Below are 22,296 nucleotides of genomic sequence, written 5' to 3'. Positions count from 1 at the left end.
ATGTCTCGGAGTGATGGCCACAATATGCATTTGCCTTAAGAACTTAATGGGGGAATCTGTTTTATCGGAGTTGTCACATGTTCTGGCTAATCATTTTGAACACTGTAAAGATTAGGGCTAATGCATTTCCATCCTCTCGCTCCAGCGTAAGGCTGCAGGGCCTCTGTAATCGCACTGTACACTTTTCCCACAGTCAATGAAAACATATGCCACACATGCTCTCTGTCCCTCTCTATCCTGTAGACAAAGGAAAAAAACACTGCTAGCAAAGCAGACAGATTTTTCTTAATTAATCACTGAATTGGTTTTATTGTTTAAATGATTAGTAAAAAGATTAGTTGAACAGAAAATGAAATTTGCTGATTGATTATTGTTTAAGTCATATTTCAAGGAAATGTTCTAATTATGGCTTAGTGGTTGAAACATACACTGTAGTATAACCACAGTGTCCATCTTGAATGTGCACTGCTTTCATTGTAAGTTGAACAGATTTGTGGCTGTTGGTCAGACAAACTAAACAATTTGAAGACATTTTATCCTTTGGGAAATGTGCTGGATGCATTTTATAGACAAAAAGATTAAATTATCAAAGGGTTGGTTCACCCAAATTACAAAAAACATGCAAGTGATGTTTAGCTATGCAAATAGTTTTGCTTTTATTCATCCAGGTTTTGCGATTTCACATCTTGATTCTTAGACTCCTGCCTGAAATCCAGTATAATAATGGTGAATGGAATTTTGTTTATAGTGCTTGCAGTTTAAGAAGTTTAATTTAAAAGCATTAATCAGTAATACCTCTTTCCAGAATCAGTGACCTGATTACTCTGGATAATCCACAGATGATGCTGTAGATGGAAAGAAAGAAATAGTCACAAAGAAAACTACACAGAGTGTTTTGTGGGTTATCCAGAGTAACTGGGACATTGTTTCTGGAAAAATCTATCCACCTCTGTTATTTTGCGGACCATAACTATCTGTTTGGGTAGATCACTTTCTTACAGGTAAGTAAGACAATGAAAATAAGAAAATAATATAAAATGGATGAAATACTAGACATATTAATTAAACAATCACATTTACAACTCAGATAGTAGCAATGTGGCCCAAATACAACAGATTGTATTTAAACAAAGAACAAGGAGGTTTGATGTGACCTCATAATGACATCTCACTGTTTTCAGAAACGCATGGGTCAAGGTAATGAATTCATGTCACCAAGCACCTTCTCCTCTTTTGAGCTCAATGTGTTCTTAGTTTCGACAGTTAATTCAAGACCGAACGTCCACCAACTCTCCCTAGCAGTGAACAAACAAAGGGGTCCTCTTCACTAATGGTCCCTCAGGCTCCACCACTATCTATTGATCTGCTGTCACCCAATTTCTCCATGACTTATAACCTTCTTAATTCCCATTACTGTGCACACTGAAGCCTTATCGGGAGGAACAATAGGCTGGTTGTCACTGAGGGCAAAAATATGAGCGGGCCGCCTGTGACAGTGTGAGCGCAAACTCATGACTTCAACTCGTCGAGCCCTCTCAGTGACCTCTACGCTTGTGCAGGCCAGTTTGAAACCCGGCGTCAGAATACTAAACTCAATCGGGACCGTTTGCAGATGAATCAGAAAATTGGATCTTGCTCGTTTCATAAAAACGAGCCCCAAAAAACAGAGGGCCGGCTCCTTAGCCATAAAACTGTCTCCATGATATGTCTCTAGCAATGATGATTCTCAGTTCCTGCGTGCCCCCTCTCCAGTTCTTCCATCCGCTGCCTGCTATCTCTTCCTTTCAATTATATGTTTCTCTGCTCTTTTAGACAAAGAGTAATAAAGCTATAAATTGTGTATCCGGCAGAAGGTATGGACATTCTGTCTCTGAACTGCTGTTGAAACTGCCATAAACCACCCACAAAGTCAAAGATAAGGATTTACAGTTATTTAACATCATCCTTGTCCCTTAAATCACACAGATAAGAGAATTAAGTGATGGCTATAGGTTCTTTGTCCTCTAGCTATTGATTTTTTTAACAGAGAGGGCCAGTGCATTTTTTTTGCATCCTATTTGCTTTAAGCTTAAGAGTGGAAATAGAGCTTTTTGGATTGTTTTTTATTGAGCTACAGATTCTGCACTCTGAATTAATGTATCTGATAACTGAGTCTGCTTCTTGTTTAATTTCCATTCACAGTGCAAATGTTTTCCAATGCAAAATCACAAAACATGACAGATGATGCTAATAGAATTGTTTTATTGTTTTATATAGTCAATTCAGTCTCTTTACAAATTGTTCTTGGATATAGCACAATGGCTATTCAATTATTATCAATTCCAGCACAAGAACAGAGTATAGGCCAGCACTGGATGTACAGATATTATCCAGTCTTAATAAGAAGCATTGTCCCTTTTTGGCTTCTCTAGACAAAACACATGATTTGATTTACAGGATGACTTCCATCTATAATAGTAATTGGTATTAATATCAAACGCAACACATAATCCGCTTGTTAAAGCGACCATTGTTTCACCATCCCCAGGAGTGTATGTCCCTCTTAGCGCATAATGTCCCAGTTTGAACAAAGACGTGTTTAGCTTAGCGGAAGTTAGTCACTCGTTTCAGCATGAAAACACTTATGTCAGTGCCTCAGAGATGGCAAAGCTGCAGCCATTCACATTTAATGATTCAGTTGCTGTTTAGCTTCAAGTTCATGACCCTGGAGCTATGATAAATGTCAAGCGCGACAATGTCCCGCTAACTAGACATGCCACTGCCAACCAATCATCTTGTTATTGACTGGGAAAGCATAAGGCGCTGTAATGCGACTCTAAATGCTACATTACAGTGTATCTATCTCGGTAACCATGTGGACCATATTCACTCTGATTCAGGCTTATTCATTTTACTCTGAGCACCACTGTCAGTTTCTACTCCGGATCAGCCAACAGACTTTTGTGTCTTATGTGTCTATATTTCCATTAATCACAGAAGAACTGTGTAGAGAAGCTGTTAGAGCCTCAAATCCTGACTTTAAATCTCCTGTTTTTCTTGATGTGTGGGTGTGGTTTGATCAGATTTGATAGTTTGCTAGCAACAGAGGCAAATTACCCACCAACTGTTAAGATTTAAATGTTGCTAAAACCTCATTTGTGTACAGAAGAATATGAACTTTCTCCAACTGAACGTCACCCAATTCAAACCACCGAGAAGACCACAGATGAAAACACATACAGAAATCTTTCACATTAAATAACCAAAACTGTACAAACTTTGGCAAAAAAATTGTATGTCCATGTAGGACCCCATTGCTCATTGTAAGAAGCTGGCGATCCAGTTAAAAAGTTATGACATCCCTATTTTTAGAAGTAATGAGCCAGTTTAACGAACTTCACCAGCCACCTTTTCTCCATCTGTTATGAGCTCAGTATATTCTTAGTTTAAACTGTTAATTATGTCAATTACATCTCAATCATGGAAATATCTGTGTCCAGGAAAAGAGTTACAGCAGTACTTTCGATCAGACACTGCAACATTTGTCTCTATTTTTTTCTGTCTGCTAATAACCTACAATATATTTCTTATATTTCAATATATGTCTTCTTTAAACTCTTTCTCTTTGACAGCTGTTCACTTACTTTAGAAATAACATTATTCTTGCAGTATTTGTTGAGAGATGTTAATTCTGTCTGGGTGTCATCTCCTTCAGCTTGGCTTTGGATTGATGTGATGACAGCAATTAATGAATTTAATCCCATGTATTAAAATAGCCCTGTTTGCGTCAATGCCTAATCAATGTATATTTGGCATAAGAATAAGGCGGTGACATCAAGGCCTAAGTTGTTAATGAAGTGCCATTAGTAACTCAATGTGATGTTTGATGCATGAAGAGGTTATACTTCATGTGGAACAGGGGCTTAGTCATATGCTTGAAATCAAACTTGTTAATGTTGTGTTAATAAGAAACAATGTAAATCACAGGGGAAAAGTCTGCTAGTCACACATAAAGTAATACATTTGATTCGTAAAGCAATGAGCTGTTAGTTTGTTACAAGTACAACAAACTTACTTAGTAACTTACTTATGATTACACAACATGATCATACTATCATAATACTGTTCCACTGAAAGATGATTAATGATAATAAGGATACGTTTTGCACCACTGACCCACCCTTCTCTTTGATGGGAGGTATTTATGATAGTTTAGAGCTGCTGGGTGGTACGGCTTTGCTCTGTCATGCTGCTACCATATATCAATCCCAGAAGAAGCTAAAGAGACGCTTCTCTATGAATAGCCAGCTGGGTTTTATTTTGGCCAAGGGTCATTTTGTCATGTGGACAGACCTCCCAGTTTGTCAGTGCCTACTGAAAAGGGATTATGAAGGTGGCAAGATGACACTAACTGACAATAATGATTCTTCTTTTATAAAAATATTCTTTTTTCAGCAGTAGTCATTTTAAAGACATTACAAAAAGACTATACTACCATGTTTAGTGCCATTAATGCAAACTGAACTCAATTTGATTATGATTTAGAGTTTTTATCCATTCAAACTCTTGTTTCATCTCCAAAGTGAGTTTAGTAATAGTGTTAGCTTTTTCAGAGTTAAAAATACTGCCTTGAGTCTCATGTATCAAGTCAAATGGTCCATCAAACATTTTATGAACCCAAGAATTTTCTCAAACTCTCCAAAAGAGAGCCTTAAATCTTTCAGTAGATATGAGGACATGAACATTTACCAGAAGTTGGAATTAAAAGGTTTTCACTGGTGCTGAAACATTTAGTTTATTTATCAGTCTTTTGCAACAGATCAGTACAAACACTAAACATTACCTAATAATGCTGGTTAACTTTCCAAATGCAGAAGTTTCCACCTTTGTCACAATTTCACAGCAAGTTGCTGAAATCTTTTTTTGACAAGATCAGACAAAACCATCTTAAGGTTTAGCAGTGACAGCAGGATTTCTCATTATTTTTGAGATTTTAAAAGAATATATAGATTAAATAATTGTTAGTTGCAGCCTTCTTTAATTTTCACCTGACCATGACTGAATCTTAAATGCAGCCTTAACCCATCAATGATCCTGAAAAGGGTTAATTGACCAAGAGCCCACCATCCACTAGCCAAGCATGTTAAAGGTATCCTCCTGTTTTTGGCCCAACCCCCCAACAAAAAACACTTTGAGATGACCATGACCACTGGTGGTGCTCTCCCTCATTAGTGAACTGTGGGAACTAAAGACTGAATAGAGAAGTCCAAAACCCACATAAATACAGCCAAGTGGGAATTATGCTCAAATGTAAAACTCCCAAACAAACGAGATTGAAAAACTCTCTGGGGCATCTTCTAAACTTTGCTGTGGTCATCAATCAAGAATATTGCCACGCGAGTCCATACAAGACTTGGGACAAACTGCTTCTTTAAGCATTTCTCCGGGAGGCATAAAAGTGTATTTATGATCACCACGGGCAGGTATAAAAGAAGATTGGCAAACATGAAAATCAAGTCCTCTCCCGGGTGCCATCTAGCCATGCTCTGCTGTGTTAAATCATAGATGGAAAGAACAACAGTCTGGTGGCACAACAGTCCAGTCTGACAAAGCACTGCCTTGGGCCTGCATTTTACATTCTCTCTAAAGCCTGTTATTGGAGTCAATGTTTTGTCTTTATACCTGTTTTCAGCTCTGTAATGAACTTCATCTGTCTTATTCTGCACATCAATGACATGTTCCGGTTTAATGTAACCCACAGTTTAGTGTATATTACCCAATGCCAAGATTTAAGGCTGTAGAAGATCCTGTTTCTGCACTTAGCTGATGTGGGATTGATTTCCTTTACGAATATATGAATCACGGGGGTCATTACAGAGCCGGACTCTTTCATTAAATTGAGCTATATCTCCTGCCTCAACACAAGGCCTTCTGAGAGTCCTAGCACTAAGAATATACTGTGCCTCTATGGGCTAAAACCACTTTGAAAACAGCTATATGTAAAGTATAGCTTCATTTATCCCACAAATGCAGAACATTGATCCTCTGTGGAGAAAATAGGTGACAATATCTTGAAGCCCTTAAAGGTGCAGTATGTAGAATTCTACTGGAATGAACTTGGCAGAAATAGAATATGACACGATAGATCTGTACTAGATGCCACTAAATATCACACACCGGTTCTTTAAAGGCTGAAATGATAAAAAAACGCACGTTTCTAAGTATATCACTTGAGCCATTCACATTGAACTGTGCAGTGTCTCAGAACAGACAAATCAAACACTGACTCTATAGAGCCTTTCACTGTAGGTTCTTCCACATGCTTGAAAGGGGAAGGGGAGGGGTACTCAGTTTGTTGCAATCTGCGACCTCACCACTAGATGTCACTAAATCCTACACACTGCACCTTTAATAATTCAGCTGAGGGATAGTAAATATACTGCTGAGTAGATCCAGTTAATAAATAGCGTAGCAAAATTGTGCTGTTATTTGGATAAAGAATATTAGTAGAGGTAAAAAATGAATAAATACAAATGTAACGACAAAACCTTGTACTCATAAAAGTACCTTAACGTGTTCCAAAACCCTTTTAATTGGGAGTCTTATAACGGATCACTGCATGTTGCTCTCACTAGAATATTCCTCACACACACGGGCAGTATTGACTTTTCAAATAAAAAGACATTAATGTAGATAACGGCCATTTTGAATCCTCATTAGTCACCGGTAATCTAGAAACATGGGCGATATATTAAGAGTGGTGTTCGCAGCTAGTCATTAAAGGAGAAATAAAAGACAAAATAAATCCAGTCTTGGAACGCCTGTGATTAATCATGTTGGCTACCGCTGGCTGGCTGCTTAACAGTTTTATTGAGTCATTTATGCTGGTTTTCCAGATAATCCATTTATTCTGAATAATGCCTCCCTTCATGCTCAAAGTGCTGTGTTCAGGTGATACCGCTATGAACAGTTTTTTCGCCCCTCGACAAACCTATATTACAAAAATTACATGCAACGGGTGACAGAAAAAAAAGTAACAATTGCAATTATTCTGGGAAGCTTTTAATGAGAGTGTTAATTAAGTATATTTTCAATTATTCCATAAGGAGATCACAAACCAAGATAGTATTAGGGATAATTTACTGCAGTGTCTGAACAATTTAAATGTAATTTTTACAGTGAAGAATTGTTTAACAAGAAACAATATGTGCAGAAATGTTCACTAGTGTCCCTAAAACAGCACACCGAGCTGTGTGTAATGTCATGTGCAGCGAGATGATGTGATGATAAGCAATTATCAAGATGTTCCAGTGTACAACACAAGGGAGGATCACATGCAGTTGCTGTGGAGCGTAATCCCTCTGTCCAGAGTCCTGGCTGGCTCTGACAGCCGTGTGTTACATGACTCCTTAGATACAAACAAGAACAACAAGGCCCAGAGTTACTAGGACCCCATCTGACCCTGCTCGATCACCCTCATCTGCAATAAGATGGTCCTGTTCAATGTCCATATGTAGTGGGGTTACACAAAGAAGCAGTTCTCACAGATTTTTCAAGTGTTGCTCTGCCTGCAGCATCTTTACACCTGACTGGACTGAAGACTGACTGCTGTGAATCACTAAAGACAAACAACACCACACACAGTCACAGCTCAACCCCCTCATTAATTCTCTGAGAGAGCTGTTCAAGGGCCGTTTCAGGATTCAAATGACCATCAATGACCTTTTAATGCGTGATCTTTGATTCCAACACCATAGTACTTACCAATTATAGGCAGGTTTATGTAGTGCGATCAATCACACTGGTAAAAATATCCGAAAAGTTAGTACATAGTCTAAAAGACTTGGTTTGTGATTGTGCTATTTGTGGACATCTGCTGTGTCCCAATTCCCTACTAAATACTAACTGTATAGTATGTAATGTATACAGTACTGTATGCACTAGTATACTAATCACTTGTACCTTGGTTCATTGCTGCCCATTCATTTTGCATTATCCTGCAGAACAGAACCAAAACCATTAAATTCCTCATTAGTGGCTAAAATTTGAGGATTACCCCTTTAAGCACGAGTGGATTTGAGAAAAAAGAAATGCAGCTGTTAGTTTTCAAACCTAACATGAGCAGTCTGTTTCCGTTCAACATTAGTAGATATGTGGTTGTATATTTAGTAATTTTGAGTGTTCTCAGCAGCGTTTCGCTGACGACATGGTTCTGCAGGGAGTTTCTTCTGTCACAATAAATCAGAAACACACAGGATACAGTATAATCAGGCTGGTGTCCTGTTTCACTCAGCCTCCGCTTAACGCTTCAGCAAAATGTACACTACACGTGGTGGCGCACACCACAACTGCGCATACCCGCAGTGCTTGATGGTTGACTTGAGAGGAATAATCCATGGGAGATAACATACAAAGACCCGTTGATGGTTTATGTTGCAAGTCTTCCATTGTACACAATGATGTAGTGTACTGCCAGTAGCTCTGTTTATTCTTTAGCCTCCTTGTCTTTGATGGTAGATGAAATAAATGGGAACCTTTGTGGGGAAATAAGCCTAGAAGGTCTGTTTTATATCTTAAAATGTTGCTCATACCTTAGAAGTGAGGCGTTAAAGATATTTGACGATGTTTGAAAACAGTGTTCCACTCTTTAACCGTATGAAGCTTACACTTCAAAACCAAAGTAAATTGAGTTGCCTGAAATATCAGAGCAGGGACCTGTGGTGTGCCTATATCTGAGCCTCCTTCCCTTCATAAAGATGAATCATAACGTCTAATTCTCACAAATTACCCAAACATTATGTAGCTCTCTCATTTCTAACACTGTTTAATCTGCGTCTGGAGTATTCGCTGTCACTTCATGTTGCAAACACTTCTTTCACTCTGGCAGTTCATTGTCTTTTGATGGGCCATAAAAGGCTCGGTTTGATGGATGATAACTCGGGGCGTCTCTCTTTGTTGTGGGATGTGACGACTGAGCGCATATGAGATGTGAGGAGAAGACTCGGTGTGAATGGGAGATGTCATCGATGTCTTGCGCTGACACCGAGGCCCTAAGCATGGGGCTTTGATCTCTGTGAATGATTGCAAAGCAAACACAAATAAAAGATTCCAGCGTGTTACACTTTCCAGTGAGAAAGTTGCAAGTTTACTGTTTTTTATTCCAGGAGGTTTCTTCCTGATTGGCGATGCATTTCTAGAGTTAGAAATACCTGCTGATCAGGCCCTTGTTACGATTTAGAGGCTGACAAATTGGAAAGGTGTTTCTAGGATGTTAGAGCATGCTCTGGCTTTTACCTGTATGTAAAACGTGATTTATCAAGAGAGAAGACGGCTCATGTCATTGCCTTCTGATCCGGTCTAATAAATATTGAGCGCTCTATAGGCCCTGGACTCCCTGCTGACCCCACAACATCTGCTCAACCACTTACTACTTAATATATTAGCTGTGAGAACAGGGCAGGTGTTTTCAGCTGGAGCCAGTGAACATGAAAAACAGATTGTGCCTCCAGTTCATGCAATTGAATTAAAATGAGTCACCACCAGCTTTCCTCATAAAATAAAAACACAAATGTTATGGCATGAAGGGCAGGTGGGGATATTTCATAGGTCTGATGGTGGCAAAAAAGTACAAATATAATTGACTACAGCTTGCATAAGGAATCTATATGCACATAAATGTATATAAATCAAAGTTATTAAAAACAAAGGCTGACTTTGAGCTGTAAATTGTGCTCCAGTACATTGCAACCATTTGTTGTTGTAAAGCAGCTCTCCGTGTCCGCATGAGGCTCTTTGTAATTTTACTTTGATGTTTACTTAACCAGCTGAGTATAACGTGCTTCGTGGCCTTTCCATTATAGATTATAAAAGGAACACTTTAAAGGTCTAATCATGCTTGTACTTAGGCTCATGAGCAAACATTTATCAGCTATAAGCTCTACTTATTAGGTTTAGGTCTAATTAAAAGGAATTAAACATATTTGGAGCAGATCCCAGGAGACATACCTGACACAGCACATGATTAGAGCTGATAGCTGGTCTGCTCTGACCCACTTCCATATTAGACGTATTGACACACAGACTGGAGATCTGATGCAATTCCCTGATTACAAGATATTTTTCTTGTTATAAACACATCTCATGTGCAGAGCCAAACCAACAATGAATTGATGCAAGTATTGTGTGTGTATTCTAAGCCTGATTTATATCAGTGTTATTCCTCTGTGCCGTAGATCACTATTGTTGTCCAAGAACTATAAAACACATCAGCAGTTGCTAACTTTGTGCTACATTGGTCATTTCTCAATGAACTAGTATAAAGGGAAGAGGTTGTGATATGTAGCACAGCAGGCTTGCAAAGCTCTGTAGACGGAACTGTATTTCTGCATATGCTCAGTAGTGTTTGCTTTACAAGGAACTACTCTCTGGAGATTGAAAACGTGAATGCTGTTATTAGTCTTTGGAGCCGTTTTTAAGCAAATTAACATTGCCATAATCTTCGGGGCCATGGAGCATGTCACCTAGGGCAATGGTGTGGCTCATTTACCTGTTTTTAATAGTTTTCTGGATGTCTACGGCATAGAGGAATAAGATATATCGGGTTTCTGATACACACACAATACATTAAAGCAGGAATAATTCATTGTTGGTCTGGCTTGTCTGCACATGAGATTTGTTGAGAGAAAAAAAACATTTTTTTTGTACATATTTCGATATATCTGTTGTTGGGGTTTCTACCTCAACTCCAATACAATGGTGGTGAATGGAATTTGGTTTGGATACACATTTTTAAAAGAATAACCGCAACACTTTTTTTGCTCAGAAACAATGAACAGTTTTGACAGAGGGTCTAAATCTTTAGTGGAAATTAAAATAGTTTCATGTATCTTCTAGATAATTTGGTTTAACTAACATTTTAAAATCATGATTGAATGTGACTGCGATTAAAAACAAGACAAAACTACACTTAAGATGACTTTCCAGGATTTAAGATACTTTAAATCTGGTGATAATTTGTCTTATTGTCAACAAATCCCATGAAAAGACCAGAAGTATTTCCTCGGTAGCCACAGTCTGAAATAGCGCATTCCTCTGTGCCATTGACCGTCATGTTGTCCAAAAACATGTAGTGTGCTTTGAAAACTCATAAATCAGCTGCACTGTTTATGGAAAAAAAACCTGGCACATCATCCCATTGCTGTCTATAATTCTGGATGGACTATTATTTGAGTACAGAACCTTAACCCTGATTCAATTAAAACATCTGTAAACATTTCTTCTCATTAAAGTAAGACATTCAGGATCATTTGGAGTTCAGAAATCACACACATAGAGAATGGCTGTAGCGTTTACACTTGTGCTCACCTGTGTGGGTGTAAGACAGGGTCAAACCACATTTCAGTTCTCCTGTCAGTTGAAAATGAGTAATGTGCTACAGATCATAGCCTCAGGATAAAACCATATCTGAAGCAGTATTTGAAGGATATCAAAAACCCAGGATACCTCAAATTGACCCCTGTCAATTCATCCAACAAAGTATACTCTTTTTTTTTTTTACTCTTTTGTGTCTTTTTCTCCTATATGAGCCCAGTTTTATGTTGTGCACAGCAATCCTCAGCCATCTGGTTTTCATTTCCTGTGAGGTTCAAGATGGTAGGAGAGTTAAAAAAAGGAGCCTCGTTTGAACCAGGGGCTAATGTAGTCAGGATGGAATCTGTCACTCAGTCTATTGCATGTTGATGACTAAGGGCAGTTTCAGCTGTAAGCAGTCCATGATTTATGGACACCAAGTGAACTCTTGTAAGCAAAAGCCAACTAGGAGTTCAGAGCAGCAACTGGGCCCTTTTTTGGCCGCAGCTTGCCTGCCTTTTCTTTCCATTCATGCCAAAGTATTTCGCACGGCAATTAGCTCTGTCCTCATTTGGGTCTGCAGTCCCACAGGGTTAGCAAAGTCATTTATCATCCTCAGGGCTTGGAACTCCGCAGCTCCATCTCAGGTAGTTTTTGTAAACAGTCATTGTCCTGGCTCTCTCCATTTTGCCAAACGAGTAGGAGATACAGTAGTTTTGAGGTTGTGCCATCCATCCATCTGTCTTATGCTTTGCTTTTTCTCTACAGGTGTGAAGGCAAAAGGGAAATGTCATTTCACATGGCTCATTTGTCATATGGTAACTACATAGTTGGAGCAAGGGGCCATGACAACATGGCCCCTTGCTTTTTTTCAGAGGGTCAACTGCCTTGGATTTAGAGTGTAAATTGTGGGCAAGACTGAAAAATGCTCTGTATATGGCTAATGAGGAGTACGCTTGCAAAAAAAAGCACTGGAATGACTATTTTTCATAACCTTAATGATATTAAGTCTTTGAGTGAGCAAAATTTATAGAGCTTTTTAATAGCAGGCTTGACATTTAGCACATGTTTACACAGATACAGATGTAAGATATGTAACCTTGTTAGACGTGCATTAAAGGACTATTCATGTTGAATCTATGCCTTGAGTTAAATTGAAACTTTGGCTCTGCTACAAGTATTCATATAGCTTCCAAATGCCTGTGGGGCGTCATTAAAACACATATTTGGGCAGGCAGAGCCATAAACATATGCTGGATACATTTTTTTGTGTTCTTAGTCGCAACATCTTCAGAGGCAGCCAGGAAAATAATTGAACTACAGTATGTGCATTTTTCTATTTTCAGATCTATCCTCAGAGAGTCATTACTCTACAAAGAGCTCGCCAACTGATTCTGAATCCATCATGTGTCGAACCGATATATTGTGGTCTCTGTTGCTACTACGTCTTTATCAATCAGAATTAAGGAATTAGATTAAGCTCTTTGGCTTTCTCCTTCTTAAGTGGAATCACACTGCAGTGCAAGCCCAGGGGTTACAGGGAGTATCAGATGGGACTAATTGTCAAGGTTATGTCTCAGCGGATGATTGATGTGGGGCCAGGCTGTTTTTGTCAGCCTGTCAGGTGGCTGGAATGTTTAATGTTCTCATTATTGGTTGCTCTGTTGTGTATATTTCTCTGTCAGCGCCGCTGAGCCATCTGAACTGCCAGAGCACTTCAAAGGCCTGCAGGTCATCCGTCTTCCTCCTGATGCCCTGAATGTTCAGCCTCAGCTGAGTGCTGGTGATTTGTTATGACTTGAGAGCCAGCTGACAGACAGGTCTCCTATAAAAAAACATGCACCCATTTCCCTTTTGTCGTGCAGTGAAAGCATGGCTGCTCCTGTAATGGGGAGGGGGCAACTGTCAGAGGAGGCTGGCACCTGACAGTTGTGTCATCTCACTAATTTGCAGTCAGGGTGACTTGAAGTATTTTGTCCTCTTTTATGCCTGTGTGGATTTTGGTTCTGGTGTCACAGACTTTCACAGGTCACCATCTGTTGTGGAGGGCCACAGGGAACGAAGCTGAAGAGGGATCACTATATTAAGCCCAATTTTCATATTCATTATTAGTTCAGGGCTCAGTATTGGCCATGTGATAGTGCTGTACAGAGAGCATCATGGGAAGAATGCTGATGGCTGCAAAGCCAGTCAGGCAAGAAAAGTGAGAGGTGAGACGCTAAAGACGAGGAGGGAAAACCGAATCCAAATCTCAATTCTTTTCCCAGGCCTTTTACAAGATTGATTGTTTTGTGCTGATTTAATTTTGGATCATACAAAAACAGTCCATTTGTCTTGAAGAAAAATGATGTGCCACATGGTGCAGATGGAATTTTTTTTTCTGAAAGCTGAAAAAGATTAAAGAGAAACTCTGCTCCTCAGCCCTAATCACGAGCTGTAGATTACTCTGTCGATTTAACCAGATGGCAGGCTTGATTCTGCAGGCCCTCCTGTATATTAATGAACAGCAGTCTGTTATATTTGACTTAGGTATGTCCATCACCTGTAATGGTCTGCCAGCTGGCATTATGCATTTTGCACCACTTTGGGTCCACGTGCAATTTTTCATTTGTAACGTTATTGAAGGAATTTTTTTTTCTTTTTTTTTCTTGCTATTTTCCATCATTGTCATTGTTCTGGTAAAAAAAAAATTCTTACCACAAAGAAAATTCACCAAGTTGTGTCCACAGCTAATTTCCTCTCATAGGTCAAGGCAATAATTCTGGCACTAAAACTGTCGCGCTGGGCGAAGCACACGAGTTCGATAGTAACTTGATTAAGTTAGCCTGTCGACATGACTGCAAACACGGCAATACAGTATGTTAACAAACCTAATAATAGGATGGGGGAGATAAAGTGGAGGGGATGGCTGCACATTTGCTGGCCAGTCGCGTGTCTGCCACAGCGAGCCACTGACCTTAAGGAGCAGCTTGTGTGGCTTTGGTTTATTGTTAGTTTGTGTGCAACATAATGTTTTCTTTGTCTTCCTCCTCTGCTGGCTCTGCAAAATAATTCTTTTATATTTATGACTGTATCAGATCTCCTTCACATTGGCTGCCCACTCAACGTGTTTAAGCGTATTTTGTTAAAGTAACTGATAGTCTTTGTTTCAGGTTGTCAGTCTGGAGGGACTGCCAAAAACCTAAAGAGGCAATGAACACGTTTTCCAGCCCGCGCACCCAGAAACTCCCTCCATGAAAATGCCAAGCCTAATTTTAAACCAACAGCAGGGGGAACTTTGGCTGCGTTTTTCAGCCAGAGAGCACGAACGGCGAGGAAGCACAATGCCAGTGTGTCATACATTTAAACACTGTTAAATTAAAGGCTGTTTACTGTTCGCCGAGGCCATTCATCTTACTCAACGTTAGTCTGCTTCTTGCAAATTTGTCAATAAGAGCTTCCACATGCCAAGACTGGGAGGCAGGGGGGGAAAAAGTTGGGGTTATCAGAGGAGTTTTTCATAGTGTTTCTCTTCAGTCAGCCTGTAGTTAATTAGCCACCTCTACACAATAAAGCTATAAGTCATTAATCACCCGGACCCTAGCAGAAGCCGACTAACTGTGAGCAAGACGTTTGGAGACAAAAAGTTTTCCGCCTATGACAGACTTAAATATGGCCCTTGTCAGTGGTGTGTAAATTATAGGGAATGTTGAGTGCTGAAAGACAAGGGCCCACTGTTTAACTCACTGTTGCTCTTTCCTTTGCTTTGTGTGTTGACAGACTGTCTACAAGGGAAAAATTCCCCTTCTCTCCCTTTCCAATCGGCTAGCTCATAAGTCCAAAAAGGCACACTTCATCGTGAGTATACAGGAAATACACACACACACACACATACACACACAGTTGTCCACATTAAGATAATCTCTGTATACCAAGCTTCATTTTATGATGCCTCACTAAAGTTAATAGGAGAGGACAAGCTCCAAAGGTCAACGGCTCAGTAAAAAACCCCAGCTTTAACTTTGTATTCCTGCCGTTTACTTTGCTTGTCAAAGGGAGGAAATGATGGAGTGATGATAAATATGGGACTTGTTTGGAGAAGCAAAAGCCTTTCTCCTGCAAAAATAAACCTCCGTGTTTCTTGGGATGATGGAAGACACACTTCTCAGCTGATTGAACATGCAAAAGGTCATTGGTTTTTCCTTTGCGTCTGTAAACAGAGATCCGCCTGCCTCTCCAGATCACATAAGCAGTGAGGAATTTTTTGTTCAAAGCAGCAAACGTTTACGTAACGACAGGGAAATCCCTTGATTGGATCATTAATATTTATGACAAAAGGGTGTTAAATTCATTATATAGTTACAACATTTATGGCAAGTGTTTGAAAGCCGGTTGATTGATGAATGTGCGAAAAGTCAATTTCCGAGGAACATCAGCTCGGCATGGCTGTGATGATGCCCACCACCTTCAACCATAACACACCATAGACAGTGCAACACATGGCGAACAGCTGTGAGGGAGTGACGTGCACGCAGGCCGTAACGCACACACAGCACGCAATTTACAACATGTGTCTGCGTTGGGCCGCGCTGTGCTGATCCGCCTCCCCCCCCTCAGGTGAAAGGCCACGAGTCTTGCTCATGCTGCAGTTCAAAGCAGAGCAGGTGGGGCCGTCTCTGTGATTCAACCTGGAGTCACAAAGCCATCCAGTGCCTCGTGTCCTGACAGTATTTTAGATTCCAGCATGTGGGGAAGACATCATCTGTCACTTGAAAGAAATTGATAGACTTTACTGTTTTTGGATGGATGGATGTGAAGTCCACTCAACCAGTTAATGTAATAAACAGATGCACCTATACGTGGATCCATATGATGCAGCATCTGCCCCCGATGACCTTTAGAGCTCCTTAATATGTTAAGACTTTTTCTAAATCCAGAAAAGACTAAATATATAATCTTAAATTGTTGATCCATGATCAAAATGATGATGTAACTGATAGAATATAAATATTATCATGAATACTGGTTAGGTAGCAGATTGTTCAACAACACTAATGTTGAAAACTGCAACAAACCCCCCCCCCCCCAAACATTATGCATTCCACTAATACAATATTATTTATGGCTGATTATGATTATTAATATCATTTACCACAGCAGCATATAGATTTTTTTTAATAAGGAAAAAAAATATTTAAGTAAATTTTTGTCATAATAGTTGAATTCAAAGCTAAAGACAGCAGATTACCAAAACTGAACCGCATTGGGAAAACTCTTTTCCAGTATTATGCAACTTTCTGCTTGACAAATTGCAACATATTTTAACTTTAGAGACACTTACTCATCTGTGTGACTTTACTCACTGATATTCTTTTAAATATTTTGAGAAAAGTCTGTGTGTAATGACCGTTTCATGAGACTAATTGTGATTTTATGTGTTGGTCATTTTCTCAGATTTTTCCCTTGAAATAGAGTTCTTGATTTTAATGAGACTTCCAGTTTTAAAAAAAAGCTAAAAAACTATATAATATAATAATATAGCTAATATATTATAAAATCCTTCACGTAGTAATATACTGTTAATGAATAAAAAAGCATGATTAAGTTTCCACACAAGAAATAACTTAACACTGTAAAATCCAAGACTTGCTTATTATAATTTTCCAAACATTTGGTTCACAGATTTTAAATCTATTACTAAATTCAAAGTAATGCATGGGCTGATCCAATAAAATGTAATCTACTGAATAATTTACTGACTGGTTCATCCGCACAGACGTATGAGGATGCGTGCGTTTACACAGCAGTGTCATGCATCAAATTAAAAGTTGAGGAATTACGTTCCAAGATCCATTTGTTCACATCACATCGATGTGCTGTTCATGAATGAAAAAAAAGAGGCATCACATATGATCCGCTGGCTGGCTTCATGGTAGACTGGATGCACTGCTAAATTGTGGGTTAGGGGCTTTATTAGCATATATCACTGAGCTACGTTTTGGACTAATCTGCATGAAAGATGGGTTTGTTTGATGAATATGACATCTGACCGTTAATGATGGTGATTTTTATTGCTGGAGAGCAGCCTGATTTACTACGGACGGATAATGACACTGTTGGCTTGATTTAGTTTATTTGTTTTAAGGGGCTGATTAAATAGTTAGGCCTTGTTTTATTTCATGCTCTCTGCTTTATGGCTTCATTACAGCAATCACAAAAGCTGTGGAAACGTCCCACATGTAGTGTCATCGTAAATCTTTGTTTAGAGAGCTCCTCGCTGATATCAGTAGCTCATTTGTCTTTGTTAATGAAACGATAATCCATGATTGAGAAGATTCAGCATGTTCTGATGGGGCCAAGAGATACTGCATCTGCGTACACACACACACACACACACACACACACACACACACACACACACACACACACACACACTGCACAAACTGTAGCTACTGTAGCTAAAGCACCAAGGCCTTCACAGGATAATCTACCATAGTGGGTTTAGCTACTTGCCACCGTAAGTTAATAAAACAAAAACATACATGCTTATTGAAGCCACATATGTTCAAGATATTATCTGGTATGAAATATAAAACCTAAACAGAATAAAAACATGAAGTGATTTTGTAATTCGGTTATTTGGTCTCCATCTGTACACTTGAAAAACCCCATAGTCAGCCTTATCATGGCAACATCAAAACAGGAAACCAGAGTGATTTAAGGGAAATTAGTTAAATTTCACCATGACTGTTCACAACTAAATTATATACTCTTTAAATGTGTTAGTGTTGCCACAGCCTCTTACACAAAATAATGATTGATTTAATAAACTAGTAATATATTTTCAGTTAAATAACCCCATTACACAACCACATAAACATCTTGAAACAAAATGAAAAAAATAAAAATGGTTTAGGCAATGAGATAAATTCCTCTCCTTTAAAACTAAAAGGTTTTTTGGCCTGACTGAGGCTCACTTTATGTACAATAAATAGTAAATGTGTATTTAAAAAAAAAAAAAAGTTCTGTTAGAAAATAGATCACTGTGAGCAACTCAGAGCTGCCTCAAGTTTTAAAAACGCCATTGGGATAAAAACGGGCTTCATGTTGCATGAGGCCACAGCAGCCCCACAAAATAAATCAATGACAATTCTCAAAGAAGCTGCTTTGACTGATTTTCCACGTCCATCATTCTGTCAAATCACTCAGCACAGGCGGCCCTGTAACTCGTCTGCGTGAGGAATAATTAAAATAACTTTTGCAAGGCTTAACAGTCGATTCAGCATAAAGAATCAAATCCATGTTATTGCTTAGTGGTTGGGAAAAAAGTCCAATTTACATCAGCAGAAAAACAATGTTCGATGCACAGCAGGATAGACCTGCAAAACCTCTCCTGTGTAAAATAATGCAATAGAGTCTGTTGAAAGTTATATTATAATTATTTTTTATTTTTAGTCACGCTTGAAGCTATCGCAAATAAATACACTGATCCCCACATGGATCCAGTCCCTGCATGAAGTACAATATAAAACTCATTGGGCCTAAATCTCCTTTTATAAATGTATAATTCTTTGTCTCTACTGGTATCCTAAGGCCGATGCTGTTGTCAGTCTTTGTCCATACAAGGCGTACGGGGAGTAATATGGCCCGGTGGCTGCAGGCACCGGCACTGGGGCTCCGGGAGTGGGCAGGGGGCTCTTTGAATACGGGTGATAGCGGCTGCTCAGTCCGAGTGGGTGATGAGGGCCCCTGAGGGCCAGCGTGCCGGGGCTGCCAGGGCTGCCATTAGGAGGCATATGCATGTGACAAGCCATAGCAGCGGCGGCAGCGGCGTTGGCGAGAGAAGACGACCCCGGGTACCCAGATATCAACTTCTCCGTACCCGCAAAGGCCGTGTGAGTCCGCAAGTGGCTGAGCAGCTCCTCGGAGGAGGAAAAGCGCTTGTCGCAAGGTCCATTAGCAGACACCCAGTTACAAACGTGCGGCAGGGGGTCATTGGGCAGTATAAACCCGTAAGGATACAATGGATGCCCGCCAAAGGACGGGGCTGAGGAGTGCACGCCGTGTAACGGGTGTGCCTGGTACATAAGCGGGTATCCAGATTTAAGCGCCGTGGCGGCCGCAACAGCAGCCGCAGAGTCATGTGCGCAGTTGGCGCTGGATGCACCGGACAAATGGCTTGTGCAGTGGTAACTCAGACAGTAGGGGTCTCTACACAGACTAGCAGACATAAGGGACGGCGGGGACGCTCCAGCTAGTGGACTCGTCCCTGCTTTACTGCATCCCAGTGAGCTGGCAGCAGCGAACTGTGCGCTCAAAAGCTGACTGCTGGATTTGGTGGGGTCAAGGGTCATTCCATGAGGGAGGAACGGCTGCGGATAACCTGCATAGGCACCCGCTAAACTCCCAGGATAGGACATACCAGCAGGTGGCAAGGGGAAAACTGTGTGACCAGGTTTATAGGGGGAAACAGGGGCTACCAGTCCAGAGCCGAGGACGGAGGAGGACGATGAGGTTACACATGGTGAGTCTGATGTAACAGTCTTGGATCCAGATGTGGTCTCCTGGTGTTGGCTGCCATCAGAGGTAATTCCACTTATCCTATGGCTGCCGTTACTCTCTGTTGTACTGCTTTTATTGCTATCAGACTCCTTCGTCTCCTCCTTGTCCCCCGCCTTGCATTCAGACGGCAGTGGAGAAACGGAGGTGCAGGAGCTGGGGCTGCCTGTCCTGGGGGTGAATGGCTGGCAGGTGGCGCTAGGCACTCGGAAACTGGTTTTATCTCCACTGAGGCTGCTGCTCGAGTCCTTCTTCTCCGACGATTTAGAGTAAGGTTTGAAGCTCGATTTGTCGTCGGCCCCGATGTCGCTCATTTTCAGCGGACCGGATTTGGTCTCCTTGTCACTAGATCCATTTGAGGTCACAGAGGACAGTTTGGAGGAGGACGGCGGGTCCGGTTTTCCAATCTGTGAGCACGTTTGAGCCAATAGAGCCAGTGGACTTTTCTTGGCATCCAGCTGTGAAATAGGACAAAACACAATTAATTACGTCCATAAAAGCACTTGTACACATCATATTTGATAATAAATACGCACATATGACCGTTCCGCGTATTTTACGCATTGCGCATTAACTTATCTCGGGATGAAACTTAAAACAACTCAGCACAATGGGTATGTGAGGGCGAACATACACACAGCTGTTTTACATGAGATAGAAGATAAGATTGTCAAACTGCTACATGTCCGAAACCGCATCACACACTCAGGCATCAATTTGCAACAACAAGGTTATTCATTTTAAAAGTGAGTTCAAATTCGACAATATTTGAATGTGGAGAAAAAAATGATCAACCGTAATGTTTAGAAATCAACTCGTAAATCAGGTCTAGGTCATAAGGAGAGTATTCAGGGTTCTTCCGTCATCTATCAAATAATTTATTTATTATTCTAAATTACATCTTGTTTGTCAGGAGTTATTGGCCCAATTTGTCCATAAAATTCAAGCGATGATATAGCGGACTGGAAGTCCAGTGATTTCCGAGGGAGACACTTTGTTTAAATAAAAATGTTTCATGCTTACCTCAATGGGACCGATCGGGGTGGACGGTAAAGGCTGGAGGTACTCCGGGTGCAAAATGTGTCCTGCCCGGGCCGTGAGCATTTTCAAAACCTTTATGGGAAGACGACTGGCTTGGCGAGAAGGGTCTGCGGGAGAAACGGAGTTGTGGACGGCTAGCTGGCTGATCTTCACTGCGCCCTTCTCCCCCGAGGAGACGCTCTCCCACGCTGGATTCGTGCTATTTCTCAGGACAGAGACCGTGGGCGATGTGATCATGACCCAATTCTCGTAGAAATGGTTGACAAATACATGTGTAGGGTAAAGAAAGCCAAAAACACTGAAGACGTCAGACAGTTGTAGCCTTTGCCAGAGATAAAAAGCAATAATGTTAAATCCTCAAAAGAGACGCAGAGTGTGTGAGCAGGATCCGTGCGTATCACAGCCGTGTTGCTTCATCCCCGCCGTCGCTCTGACAGTGTGGTTGCAGGTCCGAGAGCAGACTCGGTATACGTGATTCGTAGGGCAGGAGGGATCACTCCGCCTCCTCTGTAGCAGCATCTGAGTTAGTCCGCAGATCACAGCCTTTTGCCGCCTCCCAATCAAAAAGAGACCCCGAGGTGATCGCAGGGTTGAGGGAATGTGACGTTTCCTCATCACACTGGTGTGTATTTCACATTTCACCCACTCCGAGCGCTTTTAATTTTGAGTTTTCATATGCGCCCTTGCGTAATTGGCACTTTGACGCATGCGCCGCCCCGTCCTGTGTGGTTTCAGAGTAGGTGGATCAGGATAACTACGGTGTGAAGATGAATAGGTTTTGGCTACGTAAAGGTGACATTAGACACATTTTAATCAACACAATTTCTCAACGATATTTACGATTTACGATATTTAGTAAATTGAAACATAAGGTCAAATTATTAAACGTTTACATGAATTTCATATCCTTTTCATATGAATAATACCCATCTTAATGCTTAAGAGATGGCATAAGAGTCTTTGGATCACATGACTCATTAATTGATAACTTTTAGCTCGAAAACAAAGAAAAAATGTCTGGTCAGATATTCCCTCCAACGTGTATCGATATCCATCGGCATGTCTCACATTTTCTGCAACTTACTCCTCTCAATCACACAGCCTGTCATCTGTCAGTTCTCTGTCCCGGACGCCAGTTATCTGTCAGCTGTCCTCTCGCCTCTCCTCAGTCAGATTCAGGTCAACCACTGTAAAACGAATCCATGAAAAGTAGAGAGAAGAAGGCATGTGTGTCCCTCACGCACTGCCGCATCATCATTTAGGCCTGTTAAACTGTGCCCGGTCTTATAATTCAAAGACTGTTTAATTTAAGATAAGCTCGAAGGCATTTTCACACAGTCTCGATTCTGCTACATGCATCTATTTAATAGCATGTGATTTTCCAAGTGT

At 40.5% G+C, this 22,296-nt stretch overlaps 1 protein-coding gene across 1 annotated transcript; it reads right to left on the bottom strand.

The window, feature by feature from the left end:
* Window positions 1–18,754: 18,754 nt before the first annotated feature.
* Window positions 18,755–21,323, bottom strand: LOC128381343 (zinc finger protein 503-like). Its single transcript, XM_053341338.1, has 2 exons — window positions 20,890–21,323; window positions 18,755–20,324 (listed from the first exon to the last, which is right to left on the bottom strand). The coding sequence occupies exons 1-2, from the start codon at window positions 21,142–21,144 to the stop codon at window positions 18,885–18,887; spliced, it is 1,695 nt and encodes a 564-aa protein (XP_053197313.1). The 5' UTR covers window positions 21,145–21,323; the 3' UTR covers window positions 18,755–18,884.
* Window positions 21,324–22,296: the final 973 nt, after the last annotated feature.

This window comes from Scomber japonicus, chromosome 20, assembly GCF_027409825.1.
Source record: "Scomber japonicus isolate fScoJap1 chromosome 20, fScoJap1.pri, whole genome shotgun sequence".
Taxonomy (NCBI): Eukaryota; Metazoa; Chordata; class Actinopteri; order Scombriformes; family Scombridae; genus Scomber; species Scomber japonicus.
Note: the sequence above shows the minus strand (reverse complement) of the source record. Positions and strands in the feature narration are given on the sequence as shown.